General features: G+C 57.4%; 1 protein-coding gene across 8 annotated transcripts in view; it reads right to left on the bottom strand.

Annotated features, from left to right (window-relative positions):
• The window catches only part of Arhgef10 (Rho guanine nucleotide exchange factor 10), a 104,804-nt gene that overhangs the window by 63,089 nt on the left and 18,190 nt on the right, over positions 1-23,525 (bottom strand). For 7 of the 8 annotated variants that reach the window (XM_047548130.1, XM_047548128.1, XM_047548136.1 and 4 more), the window contains 9 exons: positions 23,060-23,215; positions 22,249-22,536; positions 18,304-18,367; positions 16,532-16,608; positions 14,961-15,017; positions 9,886-10,049; positions 8,137-8,259; positions 5,939-6,053; positions 3,998-4,104 (listed from right to left, as the gene is read on the bottom strand). In XM_047548130.1, the coding sequence (XP_047404086.1) occupies positions 3,998-4,104; positions 5,939-6,053; positions 8,137-8,259; positions 9,886-10,049; positions 14,961-15,017; positions 16,532-16,608; positions 18,304-18,367; positions 22,249-22,536; positions 23,060-23,215 (1,151 nt within the window). The remainder of the gene's footprint in view (positions 1-3,997; positions 4,105-5,938; positions 6,054-8,136; positions 8,260-9,885; positions 10,050-14,960; positions 15,018-16,531; positions 16,609-18,303; positions 18,368-22,248; positions 22,537-23,059; positions 23,216-23,525) is intronic. The other variant, XM_047548135.1, reaches the window with a different exon arrangement.

Below are 23,525 nucleotides of genomic sequence, written 5' to 3'. Positions count from 1 at the left end.
CACGGGCCCCACGCCCGGTGCCGCCAGCAGGGATGCACGGGCCCCACGCCCGGTGCCGCCAGCAGAGATGCATGACCCCATGCCCGGTGCCGCCAGCAGGGATGCATGACCCCATGCCTGGTGCCGCCAGCAGGGATGCACAGACCCCATGCCCGGTGATGCCAGCAGAGATGCATGACCCCATGCCTGGTGCCGCCAGCAGGGATGCACGGACCCCATGCCCGGTGACGCCAGCAGAGATGCATGACCCCATGCCTGGTGCCGCCAGCAGGGATGCACGGGCCCCACGCCCGGTGCCGCCAGCAGAGATGCATGACCCCATGCCCGGTGCCGCCAGCAGGGATGCATGACCCCATGCCTGGTGCCGCCAGCAGGGATGCACAGACCCCATGCCCGGTGATGCCAGCAGAGATGCATGACCCCATGCCTGGTGCCGCCAGCAGGGATGCACGGACCCCATGCCCGGTGACGCCAGCAGAGATGCATGACCCCATGCCTGGTGCCGCCAGCAGGGATGCACGGACCCCATGCCTGGTGCCGCCAGCAGAGATGCACGGGCCCCACGCCCAGTGACGCCAGCAGAGATGCATGACCCCATGCCTGGTGATGCCAGCAGAGATGCATGACCCCATGCCTGGTGCCGCCAGCAGAGATGCACGGGCCCCACGCCCGGTGACGCCAGCAGAGATGCATGACCCCATGCCTGGTGATGCCAGCAGAGATGCATGACCCCATGCCTGGTGCCGCCAGCAGAGATGCACGGGCCCCACACCCGGTGACGCCAGCAGAGATGCGTGGGCCTCATGCCCAGTGCTGCCAGGAGGGATGCACGGGCCCCATGCCTGGTGCCGCCAGCAGAGATGCACGGCTGGGCGGAGCCTCCTCTGAGACAGTCTTGAAACCTCGCCGTGCATACTTACAGCTCATGACAGCACTCCCTGTTGATCACAGCCAGGCTCTGTTCACAGCTTCCTCACACCCCAGGCGAGGTCCAGTCTCCAGACACAAAATCTCAGGTAGGGGCCTCATGCACACATCCCCACACCTTACCCAGTCCCTCACAGCCCACCCTGGCTGGTTCCTACTCAGTCCCTCTCAGATGCCACACCTCTGCCAATGTCCCCTCACACCCCACTGCCCTGCTCCTGTCTCCCCACAGGTCCCACTCCCCACGACCAATGCCCGTCTTCCTCAGTTTGGAGGGTGTCCCCTGCAAGGCCAAAGGCCTACGCCCCCACCCCTGGTGCCTCCTTTGCTGCTGCCCCAGAGCCCGTCCTCTGCTCTCAGCTCAGCAGGGATTTCCTTCTTTCGCCACTGCACTGTGGTCACATCCACACGTCCCCTGGGTATTGACGGGCCTGCACCCCGTGTCCCAACACAAAAGGAGCAGGTCAGCAGGTGTCCCGCCAGAGCCTGGAGAAGCACCAGGCGTGGCTCCTGCCATCCTTTCCCTTTCATTACCACAGCTCCACGAGGCGTGGGAGCCACAGCACAGCGGGAGAAAGCGCTAGGTTCTCTGTTCCTGGGACCATCCGGCCAGATTCTTCTGTGGCCAGCAGTGCTGGCCACTTGCACGGCTGGTGACAGAAGAGAGGAGGAGGACAAGGCAGCGATCAGGGATGGAGACAAAAGAGCTGCCTCTGCCGCTGTGGATGGCTAGGGTCCTCGGCCTCTGCACGGCTGGTGCTCCCACATGGACGGGACACCAGCACAAGGGCCTTGAAGGGGCGGGACCTGAGGGACAGCAGCTGCGCAACATCATCCCAGCTGCCCGCTTCCTCACGTCTCTCGTGGAGACTGCTAACAGACAGACTGCTTCACTTACGCTGGCTCTTCTCTTCTTTTTAACATTCATTTCAACTTCCTCGGTTTCCTCTTCATTTTGAGGGAAATGTCAACTTGCTTTTGAGCATGATAATTAACAGCTCCTAGATATCCGTTTTAATTTTTTAAAAAACTCTGACCTTCCTGCTTCGCATTTTATGTGTTTTCCTTTTCTGCGTCTACTTTTCATCTATGCATCTACCTCTATTTGTTTATTTACTCTCTCCGTCTCTAATCCATCTCTCATTCGTCATTGGTCCCTAACTGTCCATCTGTATTCATCCATCCATCCATCATCTATCTGTCCATCCAGCCAGCCATCATCTACCTGTCCATCCATCCACCCATGCATCATCTATCTGTCCATCCAGCCAGCCATCATCTGTCTGTCCATCCAGCCAGCCATCATCTACCTGTCCATCCATCCACCCATGCATCATCTATCTGTCCATCCAGCCATCCATCATCTATCTGTCCATCCATCCACCCATGCATGATCTATCTGTCCATCCAGCCATCCATCAATCTGTCCATCCAGCCAGTCATCATCTATCTGTCCATCCATCCACCCATGCATGATCTATCTGTCCATCCATCCAGCCATCACCTACCTGTCCATCCATCCACCCATGCATGATCTATCTGTCCATCCAGCCATCCATCATCTATCTGTCCATCCATCCACCCATGCATGAGCTATCTGTCCATCCAGCCATCCATCATCTATCTGTCCATCCAGCCAGTCATCATCTATCTGTCCATCCATCCACCCATGCATGATCTATCTGTCCATCCAGCCATCCATCATCTATCTGTCCATCCAGCCAGTCATCACCTACCTGTCCATCCATCCACCCAGCCATCATCTATCTGTCCATCCAGCCATCCATCATCTATCTGTCCATCCACCCAGCCATCATCTATCTGTCCATCCAGCCAGCCATCATCTATCTGTCCATCCAGCCAGCCATCACCTACCTGTCCATCCATCCACCCATGCATCATCTATCTGTCAATCCAGCCATCCATCATCTATCTGTCCATCCAGCCAGTCATCACCTACCTGTCCATCCATCCACCCAGCCATCATCTATCTGTCCATCCAGCCAGCCATCATCTATCTGTCCATCCAGCCAGTCATCACCTACCTGTCCATCCATCCACCCAGCCATCATCTATCTGTCCATCCAGCCAGCCATCATCTATCTGTCCATCCAGCCAGTCATCATCTATCTGTCCATCCATCCACCCATGCATGATCTATCTGTCCATCCAGTCAACCATCACCTACATGTCCATCCATCCACCCATGCATGATCTATCTGTCCATCCAGTCAACCATCACCTACATGTCCATCCATCCACCCATGCATGATCTATCTGTCCATCCATCCAGCCATCACCTATCTGTCCATCCAGTCAGCCAATATCTATCTGTCCACAGCTATCCATCACCTATCTGTCTATCCATTCATCATCTATTTGTCCATCCATCCAGCCATCATCTATTGGTCCACATATCCACCATCCACCCACCACTGTCCATCTCAGTCTCCAAGGTGTGCACCGTGCTACCCACATGGAAAAGAACTTAAATTTCATCCCAAAGTTCATGCCCTGCCCTTAAGCCTCCTCCAATTCTGTGGCATTGTTCTTGCTTTTTAAGTTCTCTCTTCCCTTCACCCAAAGATAATCAGATAGAAACCACTAACTTTTCTCCCTTTGCTATCTATTGTCAGAGTTTAAGAAATGCAGATTATTTCATTAGCTACTGAAAATGGACTGTTTTCATCTTAATTGTGGGCACCTATGTACACATTACACACTGGCTCTCTGTAAAACTGTCATATCAATATAAACTAGTATAAATAATTACTACAAAGACTGTAATCACTACACATTTCTCAAAATTACACACAGGGATGGTTCTCAAAATACTTCAGGACACAGTGGTCTGAACTGAGGCTGCAACTAAGACCAGGGTCCTGGAGCCCCTCCTGTGGGCAGTATTAACCTTGCAGTCGCTGGACTAAGGGCAGGCAGTGGTGACTGAGTGGACGGAGGGCAGGGAGCCGGAACAGCAGATGCTGACCAAGCAGCACATGAACGTTTAAGTGTCTTCCTACTAGCCCGGGGCAGGTGTGGAGCACCTGAGTCCCCCGGTTTATCCTACCTGCTGCTGCGACAAACCCTCAGGCATGGGTGTCAGGACAGCCTCTGGGTGTTTGCAGTCAACGTCAATGAACAAATTCTGCTCCTCATCAAGACAAGATCTGTGATCTTGAGAAAAGGTGAAGATGTATGAGTTTCACATCCAAACATGTATTTACAGCGTAGCACAGAAAGTCAGCTATAGAATGAATCCTATGTACGTATATTTCAATTTCTAAGCTTACTTTCCTCCCAGCTATTATTCACTTGAAATTTCAACAACTCAAACAAAATACTCAGGAGGAAAGTAGTGGCGCTTCAGCAGCAGACGTGTCACCTGGATAGCTGGGAGGCAGCGTGGTGAGAGACGTTTGGTTTCTCAGTCTACGTGGCCCATGACCAGAAACCAAGCGGGCACCAAGACAGTGCAGAACACACCATTCAGGTCAGTGGATGCTCAGGCAGGACTTCCTGTCTCTTGACTTTGTGTTCTTTTCTGACTGACAGTCTAGAAAAGCAGTTTTCCAAAAACTAAGAAGTTTAAATTAAAACTAAAGTAATTTTTGAATGCCAGTCTACACAAGATGTCTGGAAGACAGGACAGTGTGGGAGCTTCTAGGCTGAGATCTGCAACTCCGAGATCCCAAACCCTGGCTGCACAGAGACACCAGCCGATGGGCTTGACACAGCCCCTCACCCAGACTCCTCCGTGGAGGCTGAGGGTTGGGTGGCGGGCCAGGAGTGCGGCCTTTCTCAGCAGTCTTGAGGTGACTGTGCACACCCAGGACCGGGAACACACAGGCTGGGTTTGCGCTTCTCCTGTCATGGCTCAGGGGCCGGGGACAGAGGGTTCAGCGCCTGCCTGCTCAGTGCCAGCGCCCCAGCAGACCCAAGACCAGCCCCCAGCCAGAGAGGCACCATCACTTCCTCCGCAGCCTGCATCCATCCCCTGGGGTCTTGCCAGCCTGCAGATCCTGGCTGCGGCCTGGGCAGGGCTCAAGGTGGACATTTCTGACCCACTCTAGCATCCAGAACCTAGACGGTGGTTCTGCTGCCAGCAGAGACCCACAGCATGTGGCCCCGAATCCCACATGCTCCACCTGACGACCCTGCGTGTGCTGCTGCAGGCCACGCAGAGGCCTGCTCCATGACAGCCGTCCTTGTGGGGCCTGGGCTGACGCTGGCACCTCCCCTGGGGAAGAGTGCAGTGCGTTTCCTTAGAATGCACAGGGCTATCTCCTTCGGCAGTGAGACCCACTGGGGTGGGTCCTGATGGCCTCCATCTGGTCAACTCCAGTGCCACACAGGGTTCCTGGGCTGTTTCCTGCAGACGCCTGACTGCCAGGAGCTTGCCGAGCAGGATGCACAGAAAATGCCATGCGCACACCAGAGCAGGCGTGCGGGCTACAGACAAGTGGGACAGTACTCCTGATCCCCGTCAGAGCCAGGGAGCTCGGCTGCTCTCCACGCCACCCAACCTTGGCGTCCACGCAAGGAGGACTCCCCTCAGATGTGAAACGGCCCAGCCTGCAGCTCACTGCCAGCTTGCAATACCCCCTTCCAGGCCCTCTTGGAAAGATTTAGGAAAACGTGAGATTCTGACAGTGGAAAGGTTCCCAGAACTGTCGACGCGTAACTCATCTGGGTCCCTGGCACCTGTGGGCACGCAGGAAGGGTGGGATGGGGTGGGGACAGGAGGGCCCCGTGGGGGGACAGCACAGAAGCCGGGAATGGTGGGCCCAGAGGCCTTTTCCTGCTCTGCGGCTTACTGTGTGTGCCCCTTTATAAATTTTGCCACACAGTGACCTGGGGACCCTCAGTCTAGTGGTGCGGGACCCCCTTCACTTGAGAGGGGGAGGCTGGGTAACTGGCTGAGCCAAACCTCTCCAGCAAGGAGGGCCAGTTCCAGGGCCACAGGAGGCCAGGAGGCCTGGGTCACATGCACACGCTCAGGGGTCCCGACCTTGAGAAATGAGGGACTTGGTCCTGATGAAGGAGCGGCCCCTCTTCACGGCGGCTCTCGTCCTCTCAAGCCCGTCCTTGGTGCCCTCCCTGGCCGCCTTCATGAGTTTCTGCATCTGGAGGGAAAGGGGAGCGTGTGAGGAGGCAGGGACACCATTCCGCCTGCTATTCCGCATTTTAAAAGAATACTGTCAAGCAGGGTGGGCGGAGGCGGTACCTCAAGTTGTTTTCCAATCTGGGAGCACTTTATTGTGAGTGCGTGTGTGTAGTTTTTGGCTCTTTCTATTTATTCATCTGCTTTTAAAAAAGAAAGGAAAAAAGAAACTTGGAACGCAGAGGCCCTCCTTGCCGCGGCCGAGGCGCCAACCCATCTGAGAGCCAGTCTCTGACCTGCCGCCCTCACAGTCAGAGCCCCCCGGGCGACTGCCCTCTGGTAAGGGCACCTGCACCACGTGGCAGAGGGCTGGCTGCACTCCGATGGCCTCCCAGCCTTCTTCGCTGGGCCTTCCTGAGGTGTCCAGGGGCAGGCATGGCCAGCTGCTTCGTGGGGCTCTCCAATGGTCACCCACACAGAGCATGGAGCCAAAAGGCAAGCGGTCAGGTGGTGGGAGACCCATGGGGAGCCGTCTGAGAGCCAAGCGGATGCTGACTGCCACCAGCACTCAGGAGCCTCGGGCTGGCAGTAACTTCCACTCTTAGCCGTGACCCCGAGGGACTGGCCAGTGCACACTGGACGTGCTCCTTCAGAGAACACCAAGTGGCCCTTCAGGAGGCCCGACAGCCCCCTTCCCAGCCGGCCATGGCCCCACCTCTCTGCTGGCTCCGTGTGGGAAGGGCATTGCATGAGCTGACCGGCCTGGCGCTCTCTCCCGAGGCCCTATCGCTGCCTTCCACAGGACCTGCCGTGGCCGCCACCAGCACAGCTCACACGGAACCTCTGAACACTCCCCGCCAGGCACCCGCTCCAACTGCCACCCGTGCAGGCCACTCTCTCCCACTGTCAAAGCAGGGGGCCCGCTCCCGCCCTGCTGCACACCTGCACAACCAGGGACCACACAGGGCACGCGGCCGACACGCCCTGGGGCTTCTCCCACGAGCCTTCTGCCTTCCAGCCCAGGTCCCCCCTCGCCCTGCCGCTGGGCTACTCCCCGCACCCTGGTGCCTAGCCTGAACATGTGTGAAGCAGAGGACGGCCAACCGACAGGAGGCCCCGTCCCTGAAGGCAAAGCAACTTGGCCGGCCTCGTCCCTGGGCCGCCTCCTGGCTCCATGGGACCTTCTCCCTCCTGAGTGGAGGGCGCCCACCGGCTCTTGTCTCACTCCTCTCCTTGGCCGGCCGCTGGCTGCTAGCTGCAGGCTTCCACGCTCAGCCCAGCGGGCTCCTGCAGACAGTGAGCTGCTTCCACAGGCCTGTGGTCCTGGGAGGTCCTGCAGGCGACTCGCTGTCACACAGACCAGCCACCTGGGCTCTGCCCAGGGTCACCCGGAAGGCGCCTCTGGTGGTGAGGCTATTGAGGGCATGCACGCATCACGCTCCTCGAAGGGCAAAGGTGATGGAGGGGATTACTTGACAGTGCTCTTTTAAACACACCCAAAGAAATGACCTCCACAATACCCACACCCGCAGTTCTCGGGCATTTTGGTCTAGAAGCTTCCCTTCACGCTCTTAAAATTGTCACACTAGTGTTTCTGGGGCCTCGTGTGTGCTAAGCACGTGCCCACCACTGAGCTACACCCCAGCTCTTCGAAGCGAAAGAGACCACCAGGAGCCAGAGTCTGTCTGGGTCTTACTGATGTACAGTGATCGCAGTAGAAATCAAAACTGAAAAACTTTGACTCTTCGTATTAATTTTAATTTAAAAAAAAAAAATGACCCATGACGTGTCATCTTAACGTCCTATGGATGGAGAACCACTATGTTCCCAAAGCAAATAGCCAGAGTGCTGCTCTGCCTCTGGGGAGACCCGTCCCTCAGACACACTGGACCGGCGCGTGGGCTGTGAGGCCACCTCCGTGGACCCTCTGGGGCGCCCGTGGGCTCGCCAGAGATTGTGCGCAGAGCGCGTGCAGCTCGGAGTCGCCAGCTGGGGTGCCTGCCACAGTACGAGCGCCGCCCCTTGCGGGTGCCGCCCCACAGCGCCCAGCGGTCTGCAGGGAAGCGTCTCCTCTCTGGCCATGGGTTGGGAAGGAGCCACACTACCTTGCGCTGGCGCCTGCGCTGCAGCGGCCGCGGCCGCCCCTCCACGGCTCCCACTGTGCTCGCCACCAAGCTTCTCACCTTCTCCCCGCAGTGCGCCTTTAAACGGGTTAGGTCGTGGGAGAGCTGTGCACAAAGAGACAGGCAGGCTCAGGGCAGGACGCCGGCCCCCGGCCGCCCAGGACTTGGGCACGTGGATCCATAGCAGCCCGCCAACAGGAAAGGCAAAGGCCGGTGTGTCGAGGACGCTGCCCGAGGACACACCATCCCACAGCCAAGGCGGCAAGCGCACCACACCTCCATGTCACCGGCTGCAGCTGGGGAGGACAGCCACGGTCTGCGCAGCACCCACCAGGCACACTGCGTGCCGACGGCCACCTCGCCTCCCAGCCACTCACAGACAGGCTGGGCTGGGGCCTCCTGGACGTCCTCCCTGCACCAACCAGAGTCTCAGATGCAGAGCCCAAAGCCCTCGGCTCCTCTGGGGACACTTCTCACCTCAGCCAGAGCAGGGGCACTCATAACAGTGTTTAATAAGGCTGGAGACTGCTGCTGACCACTGGAGTTCAACACAGGAACTTAGGCTAGAACTCCTGCCCTGCCGTGCACACCCCACCTGGTTCTCCGCAGGAAAGGTGCTCTCGCCGCTGGGCTCCGCCTTCACAGGCCAGGCTGCGTTGGCTGGGAGGGCAGAGCAGCCAGCCCTCTGCCCATCCAGGCCCAGCTGCCACGTCACCACAGGACAGAGCCAGAGTCACCTTCGAATGCCACTCCAGTGAGCTGCTGTGAAAACCTCTGCTCCACCAGGAGGGCCTGACCCATCCTGGCAGCCACGAGCTGCCCTTGTGTGACTCCACTGACCACGACTGCAGCCCCGCTGGCTGGCCACATCCCACTCAAGGAACTCGCTACAGAACAGAACCAGAACCTGGAAGGAGCTCGTCAACAAAACCGAGCAGCTGAGCCGACCATTACACAGTGGTGGGTCCCCCCACGTTCGCGACTCAGGTCAGAGGACACGACAGCTCAGCAACCGCCGTGGCCTGCCAGCCACAGCGATGGGAGCTGCACCACGACGTGGTCTCTGACTGCGGGGTCACTGGAGAGCGGGAGGCAAACCTGGCCACGGCCAGCCATCACAGCACGGAGGCATCCAGCCTCCCAGGAAGGCCACAAGTGGCCTGTCTGGCGACCACACCCTGGTGTCCTGGTGTGTGACCGGACACATCAGAAGACAAAGGCCCTCCTACGGTTGGCCAGAAGACCCCACCAACAGAGCACTGGCCCAGCCAGCAACGCTGAAGGCCTCCCTGCAAACGAGCCTCGGCGAGGAGGCTGTGGCCATGCCGCCCACCAGCTCTGGAGTCCACTCTCAGAGGGCCGGGTCCACGTTCCTCCTGGGACCCCGACTACAGGCTTCCACAGAGACATTCAAAGCTCTGCTCAGGAAAAGGCCACCTCGGGCAGCCTGCGCGTGCCCCAAGTCTCTGCCTGTGGGGTCGCTGGCTCTCGACCTCGTGCACCCACGGCTGCCGGAGCCACGTAAGCCCAGGGGCGAGCCTGCGTGGGTCCTTCCTGGGATGGAGCTTTCAAGGGCTGACGTCCCGAGCATCTGGGATCAGTTGCACTATGTGAACAGACACCCTCGCCTCCGCAGATACGTCACATTCTCCCCGAACCGAAGATCAACATCTCAGAGCTCATCGCTCAGGTGCCAGGGAGGACGCCGGCCCGACCCGGACCCACGCCCACCTGCTTCCTGTGGCTGCTGCGCAGAAAGGGCCTGGGGACTCCGTTCCTGCACTCCGTGTCGCTCTGCTCTTCATAGCTTTCAAACTCGCTTGAACTCCATCCGTACTCCAAAGAGCTGTTCCCACCGTCCTCTCCGTTCTCGACGTCGTCGTAGATCATCTCATCTGAGGGCACACACACCACAGTGGAAGCAAACGAGAGGCAGCCTTACCAGCTTGGCCACCTGGAGGTGGGGCTGGCCTGCGTCCCAGTGCCCTGGGCCGCAGCCACCAGGCAGCTCTTGAGGGGGTTCCGACAGGTCCCCAGCTCCACCCGCACCCCAGGGACAGTGGACTTGGGAGCCCTCCACAACGACGCCCAGTAATTTGTTAGCAACAGTGAACTTTCCACGAAGGAAAATCAGGATGTAAGTGTAGAGAAGGAAAAAAGATTCGACACACAGCTAGATGCGGGCAGGTGGCGGGCAGCAGAGAGACCGCAGAGGCAGGCAGGCTGGCTAGATGGAGGGCGAGGAGCAGCTACTAAGGAGCCGCGGGGATGCAATGCTGAAGGCCGACTCAGTGAAGCGACTAAAAACACCTGGGAAGTTTGCCTTTATGCTAAACAGGTCTCATGAAACTCATGGCTGCTAGTGTATTTCAACACCTTCTTCACAGAGGTCATTTTAGAACAAAGGAGGACAAGTCGTATTCATGTCACCGAATACAATGACAGGTGCTGTGTGTTAAAACCCCAGGGAGGACACCACGATGCACATCTGAAGATATGGACCAAGCCGAGCAGCACCTCCTGCAGCGAGCGAAGACCCGACGCCACAGAGTGAGGCTCTTTCCTGCAGGCACACCGGGCGCCAGGAGGCCCCCCTGACAAAGCCGCAGCACAGCGAGGCACAGGAGGGGCTCCCTGTGCAGCGCTGGCCACTGAGACAGAGAACGTCCTATCCTGCAGACCCAGAAAGTGTCTTCCTAAGCACCGTCAACCACACGGCACACACGGTTCTGTGTTCGGCTGAAGTTGATCAGGGACAAAAGACGAAAGAACGACTCTGGATAAGAACCCTGAGTAGCTAGTGCTGAGGACACACTCCCCAGGGGAAGGCCAGACTCTGCCTCTGCTGGAAATGGCCTTTAAAATCCCTGGGTGTTTCAGATCGCCCTGGCCGGGTGCCCCTCCCGGCTGGATGCTGAGTACTTCTGAAACACAGAGCAGGCTCTCTGGGTGTCTGAGCAGGCGCATTCTGCCCAGAGTCCGGGGGCCCTGGCGGAGCCCAAGTTCTTCACCACAGTGTCCACCACTCGCAGCTGCACCACTGGGCAAGCAGTCTCGTGTGCAGGAGGGCCAAGTCCCCGAGATCGGGGCTGCCGTCACCCGGAGCTCGCCAGGCGTCCAGGGCCGGCACTGGACTCCCAGCACCCAGACAGCCACCACGTGCTCCTGCGCTGCCCCACACGCCTGGAGTCCACGCTGCCTGCTGGCTGGACCTGGAGCTCCCGAGTCCACGTGCAACACGCCCATGCGCATCACGACGGCCTCGGCTGACTGCTGGGCTGGGAGACCAGCCGCGTACCCTGCACCCATGCCGGAGCTGGAGACAGCTGTGACCACAGCCCCGCTCGCTGCCTGCCAGGGCTCAAGCGTCTGGATGGGTGGATGCCTGGCGCTCTGCCCTCTGATTCCTGGGCTCCGACTCGCAGCTCCCCAACCCGGGACTCAACCTTCCTGCAGCAGGTCACTCGTCCTGGGGCCAGTGTGGGGCCACGGCCCATCCCTCCAGGGGCAGCCAGGGTCTGCTGGGCCACGCGTCCCGGAGGGACCCTCCGTACAGCAGCTGCACAGCACGAGGGGCAGGCACAGGGCACCCTCTGTGGCTCCAGGGCTCTGCTGAGCCCCTCAGAGCTCCCCTGCCTGCTGCAGGCCAAGGCCACTAGGCTGGACTGAGGAGGAGCCCGGGCCCAGGGCAGCTGTCCCACAGCCCCGAGCACCTGACGTCTACGGTGGAAGAGGGAACGCCCAAGCCCACCGCATCTGCCTCATCAAAACACCCTAGCTCTGAACAGAGCCGGTGAAGAGCACGGGTGGCAGCCAGGCCTGCGGCCACCCAACACCTGCCTGCAGGCATCCATGTTCTCACTGAAGGCAGAAATAACCGCTGCCCATCTAGCTGACTGCCTTGGCCCTCCAGGCCAGCACAGGTCACACTCCCAGGGCTCCCTGCCTGCCCAGGCTGTCCCTGGGGACACAAGCGCCACCAGCTCCAAGCCGTGCCTGCTGGACACTGCCCAGGGTCCACACCCGGCTTTCTCGTGTTCACCTGCTCTGTGCCCCCTAAGCGTCCCATCTCTTGCTCTTAGCAGCCGTGCTGTGCCCTGTGCCCGAGTTCTGTGTCCACCTGAGGAGGCCACGGGTCCCCGGGCACAGCAAGCCTCACGTGTGGGCACTGTATCCCCACTGCCAAGGCACGAGCAGGTGGCCTGAGGGCGGAGTTCTCAGCATGGGGTCAGGGCCCGCCTTAGGGAGACCCCGGGAGTGGCCTGCCCCTTTCACAGAGGACAGGGGAGAAGGCAGACTGCAACAGGAAGAGGCCCCGAGGCCCACGCTGCCAGAGACGCCCGCCTGCAGACCTGCCTGCGGTCAGCACCTCGAGTCTCCAGGACACCCAGGCTGCGGCACTCTGTCACAGCGCCCAAAGGACTAAGACGGCGACGAGCCGCTACCCAGGAAACACTGCGGTGTGCTTCAAACCTGGGGCTGGCAGGACACTGGAGGCACAGGGATCCTGGCCAGGGAAGCACCCTGCCGCCTACGAGGACCATCAGGCCTCGAGAGAGACAGGGGAAGATGCGTGGCTCCCACAGTCACGGAAGTCTGGGGAACATCTGTGAGCAGGCTGTCCTTCCTCTTGGAGGGGCCCTGAGCACCAACTCTGCAGTGCGCCCTTGCAAAGGGGGCACGGGGAACCAGGGCCACGGTCGCCCCTGGCAGGCCTCCTCCTGGCAGGCTTGAGAGCACATGAGCTCGAGCCCCATGTGAGCACAGGCTACCAGCGGGGCCAACGGCCTGAGGGTGTGAGGCCCGTCTGTGGGCAGGAGCCGCGAGTGCACGCCGCATTGGCACGTACACCTACACCCCATCCACGCGTGGACTCACACGCCGCTCCAATCAGTTTCGCTTAGGCAGGCCCAGGTGACGGCCTGAGGCGGGGAACCCTGAGGGCCGCACTGCTCCTCCTGACGGGCAACACTTTGGAACCGAACAGACCAAGTCTGTCACACGTCACCTTTCAGAAGCCTGAGGCTGAGACACCCCCTCTACTGCAATTTGACCCACAAGGCCACTGTGTGTCCCCCAGCAGAGGATCAAGTGTGGATTCTGCCTGTGGTTGGGACCCGGCTGGCCTTGCCTTCCTAACGTTTCACGTGGGGCACTCAGATTTCCAGGGAGGGGTGTGCAAGTTTCAGAGCCTTGCCCTTCTGCCCACCTGCCCCAGGACAGTGCCCTGGGGCGGTGCCTGTTCCTGCAGGCTCCCTGGGCCGGCCCTGGGGCCCGGGAGTGTTCTTTCTGCACATAAGCCAGGCGAGGACTCGGGATCCTGCATCATTGTAGAAGAAGGCTTTCAATTTCAGGAGCAGGTGATTCTCACGGGAAACCCAACTTAAGGGCTCTGATTTACTGATGCAAAGCTACGGCTTCTAGAAACGCTGCTCTGGGCCAGTCGTTCCTCCGCTGCTCTCCCTGCGGACACCACCAGGGCGTGCCTGTCTCTGCTTTCCGAGGAATGCCTGAGCTCTGCTGACACCACTTTGTGTCACTCTCTGTTCTATCACTTCCAGTGGCTCATGTCCTCCCTCCCACTGCCCTTGGTGTGCGCTGCTGTCTGTTCACATGACTGGGCTGGACCCAGGTTCAGGACTTTGCAATCCTTTTTTAACATGTGCTATTATGTCAACAGCTTTATTATTTTAAACCTACTGTACATGTTTCTAGATTATTCAAGTCAAATTATTTTCTGATTTGCATTGTTTTCAAATTGACTACAAGTAACACAGTAGTGATTTTTAATTTCCAAATATTCGTGTGTTTTACTGATAATCCTTCCCTGCGGATGGACACTGCATACCCGGTCAGTGGTCATAGAAGGTGAGTCTGGCAGAAAAACAAAGACACGTGGAACTGTGGAGTGACGGTTACCAAACGTGTACTTTCAGATGTGAAATAGTCAACAACTGTATACATGCCAAGAAGAAAATATTAACAAGTGCCAGAGATTTGCGTTCTCAGTGGTCCTTCTGCAGTGCTGCCCTGGGGTTCTCAGTGGTCCTTCTGCAGTGCTGCCCTGGGGTTCTCAGTGGTCCTTCTGCAGTGCTGCCCTGGGGTTCTCAGTGGTCCTTCTGCAGTGCTGCCCTGGGGTTCTCAGTGGTCCTTCTGCAGTGCTGCCCTGGGGTTCTCAGTGGTCCTTCTGCAGTGCTGCCCTGGGGTTCTCAGTGGTGCCTTCTGCAGTGCTGCCCTGGGGTTCTCAGTGGTACTTCTGCAGTGCTGCCCTGGGGTTCTCAGTGGTGCCTTCTGCAGTGCTGCCCTAGGGTTCTCAGTGGTACTTCTGCAGTGCTGCCCTGGGGTTCTCAGTGGTCCTTCTGCAGTGCTGCCCTGGGGTTCTCAGTGGTCCTTCTGCAGTGCTGCCCTAGGGTTCTCAGTGGTGCCTTCTGCAGTGCTGCCCTAGGGTTCTCAGTGGTCCTTCTGCAGTGCTGCCCTGGGGTTCTCAGTGGTGCCTTCTGCAGTGCTGGCTGATCCTGCCTCTCCTCTCCACTGACGTCGCTTGCTGGGCACAGCAGTGCTTCCTGCCTGCACCTGTCTGATCTCCTTGTTCCTACCTACCACAGGGTCATTCTTTCTACTGAAGTGCTGTCCACACGCATGCACACACACCAGTGTTCGACCACAACACATCAATGAGCCACTGGACAACATAGAACCGTGGATGAAGAACACATGTGCACCGAGCCCAGGGGACATGGACACACGAAGAGCCCCTAGTGCCCCCAGAGGGAAAGACTGCCAAGCTCATTCCAGAAAGAGCAAACCTGGTTCCGAGTCCGAATTCTCCCTGGGAACATCATCGTAAATTGCTTCCTCTGGATCTGCAAAAAAAGGGAAGAAACGTTAAAAAACCAACCACAACCAACCACAGTAGCTTGACCATCACTGGACCACTGTCCCCTGGGACGCTGCTCTTGCTGAGAAATCTACTGCAGCAGCTACCTGGGCCCACCGGGGAGGGGCGCTGCTGGTGGGCGGCACCGCTTGCGGGGAATGAGCGCTGCCACTTGGGACAAGCTGTAAACAGCCACCAACAGGCGGGTCGTGCTGCAACCTGTGTCCGATCTTGCATCCCTGCGTGACTCTCATAGGCAAGCAGGTGACATTAAACTGTACTCACTTATGAAAAGTGCAAAGGTGAGATTCAGAGTCTGGGAAATAAAAGGGGCACTGGTGCCACGTGAGACAGGACACCATCAACGGGACCTGTGGCTCCGTGGAGCCCGCAAGCCTGGCGTGCTGGACCATTTCTCAGCTGGCGCCACGGCCACACCTCTCTGTGGAGCTGTGCCTTTCCTCAGGAGCAGGGTGGCATGGCCTCCTCAGAGAAGCAGGGCCTTGGCATTGAGTTCAAAGTGTCCATTTCGTGGAAGGACCTCGAGTCAGTGCTATAAGCACTCACTGATCGGTGTTACGTTCCCTACACGGACCACCCAAACTGCCGAGATCTCACACAGGGAAACCCTCAGGGAGACGGCTCCCTGCAGGGGAGGTGACCAAGCTCCTTGGGCACCACCTCGACACCCCACGGCCAGGGACATGGCAGACACCGCTGCTGGCAAGCTCAGGGCCACGGGGCTCCACGGTGGCCCCAGCAAACACGGCCCTCTCTGAGACAGGGCTGAGGGACTGCTTGTTCACAAGCTTGCTCTCAATCGGCCAGACTGCAAAAGTGAGCAACAGGAGAAACGGGGGCAGATTTTGCATCGGAAATAAAACTACCAGCAAAGAGCCAGAGGATAATTTAATTATGCGATGATCCTGATTCAACAGCCCGGGCAGATCTAGCCAGTTACACCAGGATCCGTGTTCTGCAAAGTCAGGAGCAGAGCCAGAGCGAGGCTCTGCAGGGGGCGATCCCACGCTCAGAGGCAGCTGCCGAGGCTTCCCCAAGCCAGCGTACAGGCACTAGAGGCCCGGGGGTCACAACAGGCATGAGCAGAGAGCAACCTGCTTTTCCTTGAAAAATCAAAGACAAATGAATCAGCTGAAATATCGCCTCTGAAACCCCATGTGGAATCGTGGCCTGACCTTGGCCCAGCTGCACCACTGCCACCCTGGGTCAAGACCATCTGGGACAAAGTGGCACCGGGAATTGCAAGAACACCCAGCCCTCTCAGCAGAATGACCAACACAAGCTACAACTGAACGCATTAGTTCCCAGCCAAAGTCTGTGCCAAGGCACGAGGGGGCGTGGAGTGCCAGGTGCAGAGCCAGGGGACTGTCAGAGCCTGGGGATGCCTCGCAGGCTCAGCCTCAGTGACATCTTGAGAAAGTCAGTGCCGTCAAAGCTTGGACGGCCGGAGGGAAGTGGAGCCTGGGGCTGGGTACTCACTCTCCATCCACGCTGTGTTGGCAGGATCCGCTGTCCACTGGGCGAGGGCACTGCCTCCTCTGCTGCCTTGGTCACCACTGAAAGAAAACACCACGAATTCACCACACGCAGAAGCCCCAGCCTCGGAGGAGCGAGCCCACCATGTGCTGGCGTGCCCGCGGCTGGCCCGCTAACTGCAGTTTCCCAGGTGGGACGACAGGAAGTCCCTCATTCTAGACCGACCAGTCAGTAAGTGCTCTGGCCGCCCTGCACACACCACGTGACTGCCCCAGAGGACACAGGAGAAGCACCATCCCTGCCGGAAGGCCTGACTCGCCTCCAGGTCTGCCATCACACTGCCCATGATGCTGGCTGTGCAGGCCTGGACTTCCGTCTCCACTATGGGCCGGGTTAGAGGGCCGAGGCCAGCCTTGCCCACGGGTGACCATCGCGGGGCCTGAGCGGGACTTGCACTCTGCCCTGGACCATGGGAACCAAGGTTCCCATCAGACTCACTGGAGGCCCTCAGCAACACACCTGCAGGGCACGGCTGCTGCCAAAGGCACACCAGGGTGCCAGGCCCAGGACGCTCGCATCCTGCTGGCACTTCCTGGGGGAACCGCAGCAGCACAAGAGGTTCATGGGAAAGAAGAGACTGGAAGAGGGAAGCAAAGCATCAGGAGCCACTACACAGCGAGCCCCCTTCCAGAGTGACGCGGCAGGGCCGCTGCAGGCTTGCCCTCTGGGCACCGCCTGGCTCACTGAAGGCTTGGAAGGATGAAGGCAGCACTGTCTACACACGTCCCAGGACTCGCCCAGACCCCAGTGGACGCCCGACGCTGCAGGCAGCACCCGACCCTCATGTGCTGCATGGCCTAGGTGACTAGCAGGCGTGCTGAATGCAGGGGTCAGGTCCCCAGACTTGGATCACGCTCCTCAGACACTACGGAACGCTCAGGAACTGCTCGCTTCTGGAGTTCTTCACTTAGCATTTCTGCACTGGGGTGACAGAACTGGAGCTGCAGAAGTGAGACGGTGGGGCTGAGAGTCCCCAGTGCACTGCACAGTCCGCACCAGGGCCGCGTGGGGACAGAGCGAGGGGCCTGGCACTGGGACAGACCACACAGACAGGAGTGCCCTCGCACCCTTCAAGGGTGCGACTACCTCTTTAAACAAGCTGATTTCAAAAAGTAAGAGAAAACAGGAAAGGTCTTTTAAATCATTCTAAGTGCTTCCATGTTTAAAGATCCTGTGCTCTGGAAAACCCTTGCTCTGGTCAGCGTGCTCTTTGGGCTCCTGCCCTTCAGAAAGACCACGCCTCCCACAACTCGGCCAGGCTGCTGCTGCTGCCGCCCTGGCCCACCAGCAGGGACGCGGATCCAAGTCCAGGTCAGGCGCCCAGCCCAACACTGCACTGGCCACGGGGGCTGGTTCTCAACATGGGAGTCTTTCTCCCCAGAAACCGACCGTGGCAGGTTCCACGTCTGAGGTTCTCAACCCTTACCCACCGAGGGGAAGACACAAGCCACGCTGGAGGCCAGCACAGCCACACTCAGCCCCTTCACCTGCCACCCTCTGGCTGCTGGGTGGCCCCACATGGGCAAGGGCACCTGGTGACCACACGCTGGGCAGAGGGAGGCCCAAGGCACTGGAAGGGCCTGCGGTAGGAAGGAGCTTGGCACCGTGGGCAGCAGGAGGCTGAGGGAAGGGCAGGAGCCAGGCACGTGGGGTCCGCACACACGACCCCACAGGAATCACGCGGGGCCTCAGAACACAGCAGGAAGTCAACATACCCGTGCGGAGGGTCCTCGGAACTCAGGGAAGCAGGCTGGTGGTCCTGGGCACCCTCCAGAGCTCCTGCGGGGACAGAAGAATCCCGTGCTTCACATCCCACGGAGCCTGTGTGCGGTCACGGCTGTCTGAGGCGCGGCCCTGGCCCCTCCTCACTGCAGGCTCACGTCACACCAAGAAGACGGGGCAGCACTGGTTCTGCCTGTCCAGGAGCACGGGCGTCACGCCCTTTCTAAGGCCTTCCACTTCTCCCTTTGGTGCTCTGTAGTTCTCACCATAGAGCTCTTGCACCTCTTTTGTTAGATGGGCTCCCAAGTTTTTTTTTGTTTTTTTTTTTTTGAGCCAGTTGTGAATGGGGTAGTGTTCTTTATTTCTTGATCAGTGAATTCGTTACTGATGTAGAGGGATGTGTTTGATTTGTGAGTATTGATTTTATATCCTGCTACTTTGCTGAATTCATTTAATAGTTCTAGAAATTTTTTGGTAGGAATTTTTGGATCTTTCAAATGTCAAAATGGCCATACTACCAAAGTATCATACAAATTTAATGCAATCCCTATTAAAATCCCAATGACATGTTTCAAAGAACTAGAAAAAGCAGTCATGAAATTCATTTGGAAAAATAAGAGACCCAGAATAGCCAAAGCCATCCTTAGCAAGAAAAGTAAAGCAGGAGGCATCACAATACCAGACCTCAAACTGTCCTACATACTGTAGTAATAAAAACAGCACGGTATTGGCACCAAAACAGACATGGAGAATAATGGTATAGAACAGCAGACACAGAGACAAACCCACATAAATGCAGGTATCTCATACTAGAGAAAGATGCCAAAAACATTCACTGGAGAAAAGAATAGCTTATTTAACAAATGGCCTGGGAAAAATGGAAATCCACATTTAACAATATGAAATTAAACCCTATCTCTCACCCTGCATGAAACTCAATTCACTGTGGATCAAAGACTTAGGCTCTAGAACAGAGACCGTGCGACTAGAAGAAAAAGCAGGCCCAAATCTTCACCATGTCAGCATAGGACCTGACTTCCTTAACAAGACCCCTAAAGCGCAAGAAGTAAAATCAAGAATCAATAAATAGGATGGACTCAAACTAAAAAACTTTGTTTTCAGCAAAAGAAACAATCAATAATGTGAAGAGAGAGCCTACAGATTGGGAGAAAATCTTCACCACATGCACCTCAGATAATCTCTAAGAAAGATAAAGAACTCAAAAAATTAACACCAAAAACCCAAATAACCCAATCAATAAATGGGCTCAGGCACTGAACAGACACTTCACAGAAGAAGATATACAATTGATCAACAAATACATGAAAAAATGTTCAACATCTCTAGCAATTAAAGAAATGCAAATCAAAACTAAGATTTCACCTCACTCCAATCAGAATGTCAATTATCAAGAATACAAGCAACGATAAATGTTGGTGAGGATGTAGGGAAAAAGGCACACTCATACATTGCTGGTGGGACTGCAAATGGGTGCAACCACTCTGGAAAGTAGTATGAAGATTCCTCAGAAAATTTGGAATAACTAACATTTAACCCAGCTGTCCCACTCCTTAGTTTGTACCCAAAGGAATTAAAATCAGCATACTACAGTCACTCAGCCACATCAATATTTACAGCAGCTCAATTCACCATAGCTACACTATGGACCCAACCTAGAAGTCCTTCAACAGATGAATGGATAAAGAAAATGTGATCTAACTATATACATATATATATGATGGAATACTACTCAGCTTTAAAGAAGAATGAAATTCTGGCATTTGCAGATAAATGGATGGAACTAGAGAATATCATGCTAAATGAAATAAGCCAACCCCAAAACCCAAAGGCCGAATGTTTTTTCTGATGTGCGGATGCTAATTCACAGTAAGTGGGGCGTGGATAGGGAAGAATAGTTACTTTATATTAGGTAGAGAAGAGTGAAGGGAGGGGAAGGGGCATGGGGAAAGGAAGGACAGTAGAGTGAAACAGACACTATTACCTCAAGTACATGTATGACTGCATGACGCACGTGATCCTGCAACACGTACAATCAGAAAGATGAGAGAGTACACCCCCTTTATGTATGATCTCTCAAAATGCATAAATGCATTCCACTGCCATGTAGAACAAATTAGAACAAATAAAAATCTAAAAATTAAAAAAACAAAATGACTGGCAGGCTTAAAAACTTCCAGCTTCTAGGCAAAATGTGCTCCAAATGGGGTCCCAAGGTCCACAGAACACAAAGCACACAGCCGCGTGGATGGAACCGGCACAGGCTGAAGCGCGGCCCTCCCAGCTCCAGCTGACTGCTGCAGGGCATCTGGGCAGCAGGACCACCGTCGGGGCGCGAGACGCTTCTGCACGTGCGCTCACGCTCCTGCTCCTGCACAGGCCGGCCAGCACCGGGCCTGCCTGGCGTCCTCCTCCAGCCCTGCGTGCAGCCAGGATGCCGGTGGGGGGCCGGTGAGCGCAGCATCCCACAACAACCTAAGGGTCATGGCAGTCCCTCCCCAGGGCAGAGCCCTGGCACCAGGAGCTGAAAGCAGCAGGCTCTGAACCTGCCCAAGACCAGCACCTCGGAGGGGTCAGAGGCAGACACAAAGGGCCTCGTTCCTCAGCTCCAGGACGCACGGCAGTATTCACTACAAAACTTTATTACTAGCTCCTGGTTGAGCGTAAAAATAATAAGCAGCTGTTTTAAGATCATGCTGAATGATTTTTAAGCTACTTTGAATGATGTTCAATCACTAAATAACCAGTAAACCTAAAAACGGCAAACCACTTTAAAATGAGCACATTTTCCTCAAGTGGAAATCTCCTGACCCTCTCCCTGGTGCCAGCCCCGCTGTTACCGAGTAAGGACAGACCGCCAGCCTCGTGGCAAGCCGCAGAATACAGATGGCGGGAGACATCCACCCTAAGACCCCTCTGTGGCTTCCGACGGTCAGAATCAAGAGCTTTCTTTAAAGAAGGTGTTATCTAAGTTGCTATTAACTAGAGGAGAGACTCTCTACTACCTAGAAAGGAACTTCCTCAGGAGCGAGACCGCGCTCGCTCCTGGGCCACTCTCATGAGCCTCTCTCCTCAGGAGTGGGCCGTCCCTCACACGGGAGTGCACGTGGTGAGTTCTGGGCAAGTCAGCAGAGACTCAGACAGGACGCCGGCTGGTGGCCTCTGCAGGAACAGCCTCACTTCTGCAGAGGGACCACTTTGCACTCCACCTGCCTGCGTGGCATCCTGCAGGGATGGTGGGAACCTGGATCCCCACCGGGGCCTGGCCACAATATCGGAGGCCTGTGCACTGCCCTTTCCCAGCTGAGAGGTGAAGCTCTACAAAGCAGGGAGGCTGAGTGAGGAGGCCTGACGGGGTGTGTGGTGGGTGAGCACAGCAGCTGACAGCCCAGCCACTGGGACCCTCGCAGCTCCCGGTCACTGGGTGAGGGGAAGGCAGGGACCAACTGCCCCTACCCCGGCACTGAGGAGGCAGGCTGGAGAGGTGGCTGAGCCCGTCACCCCTGGTGGCTGGCTGCGCACCCGGGCGTGGCAGTGGTCTGGGCCCTCCCAGCCTCCCCCAGGGTCTCCCCTGCACCTCCTCACTGGTGCGGCCAGCGCCGGAGCATCTGGCCTCCACTCAGGACCCTGCTGCTGAGCAGAGGAGACACCTCACCGTCAGAGTGCACCCTCTCTCCTCTCCTCGTCACCCTCCTCCCTGGGACGCCAGGTGGCATCGGGACCCAGGCAGGCACAAGCACGCGCTGAGCAGTGACGGGAGTCCACAGGGAGTGTGGGGTGGGGGCACCTGGGTCAGCTCTGCCAACAGTCACATGGCCTCGCTGGTCTGCGGAGGCCACGCTAGGACCCAGACGTGACTCCAAAACCTCCCGGGTCTCTCCTCAGCCTAATGCCGGGCCAGGGGAGGACCGGCACAGTACCTTCCTCGTCCACAGACTCCGCACGGAAGATGGCGGGGCTGCAGTAGGCTGGCTGCAGCAGGGGCAGGCTGGAGGGGACGGCGTAGCCACAGGGCACGGGCACCGAGTACCCACTGGGCACGTGCAGACCCACGGCTTCCTCCTCAGCGTTCAGGTCGGGGCTCGGCGGCCGGTCCTCCTGGAACGGCGTGATGTCGATGACGGAATAGGGGTTCACTCTGGTTGGGACCGCAAGTGGGGCAGGTTCTGCCACTGCCTCCGCTTCTGGGCCGGCTCTCTTTTCACCTCCTGGAGGGTGGAAGGCACCTGTCAGCAAGCATCCGCAAGGCACAGCAGGGGCCTCCTGGGCGCACAGCATCTGCCTGACACCCAGAGGGCACGAGCGGCAGGACACTGCAGAACCGGGATCCACACGCCCTCTGGACACAGGTGGGACGGACACTGCCTGGCAGATCCCAGGACGGCTCATGCAGTGAGGTGAGCCACAAGGAGACATGGGCAGGTTTCCCAGCAACAAGGGAAGGTGCAGCTAGCCCTGGACCACAGGTGAGTTGGAGCCCAGGCCTCCGGTCTGGACATACCCCCACGGGGAGCCTGCCCCACACAGCAGTGTTTGGGGACCTTATGCAACAAGGTGAACAACAGGAGGCCTTCCTATCAGGAAACAGCAGTGCCATCTGTCTCAGTACACGGTGGAGTGGTGGTGATAACAGCAAATTCACATGCCTCCCCAGAAGCCCTGCCCACAGTGCCCGGCTAGAGGAAGGTAGGACAGGGAGCCCAGGAGGTCAGGGGGCAGGCAGGGACTCACCAGCTGGGGCAGCAGCTTCCCCTGCCTCCTGGCCCCACGCCCCAGCATCGGACGGGGCTTGTCGATCTGCTTCTGGAACTTCCTCCCCACTGTCAAAGTCGAACTGCTCCCCCTCCTCCTCCTCATTGTTATTAGGATCATATTTCACTTCGTTTTCTAAAGTTTAAGAAAGTATGCATTACCAGGTTAGCAGTTATCCTTAGCACAAGCATCCTTCCTGTACCAGGCCAGAGACCAGTGGGTGCCCCGCTCCTGGGAAGCATGAGCAACACCAGCACCCAGAGCATCCCCAAGGGGCAGACCAGGACCACCTGGTGGTACAAGCGAAGGGAGGAAGCACAGGCCAATGGACACTACTCAGGAACTGTCTGGAAATAAAAACAAAAGGACCCTGTGGAATAGCTCAGAGGGGAGCAAAGAGGAAGGAAAGAAAGGGAGACAGGGAGGAGGAGAAGGGAGGAGGGAG

This window comes from Sciurus carolinensis, chromosome 4 (genome assembly GCF_902686445.1).
Source record: "Sciurus carolinensis chromosome 4, mSciCar1.2, whole genome shotgun sequence".
Taxonomy (NCBI): Eukaryota; Metazoa; Chordata; class Mammalia; order Rodentia; family Sciuridae; genus Sciurus; species Sciurus carolinensis.
This window is presented reverse-complemented; position numbering and strand designations above follow the sequence as displayed.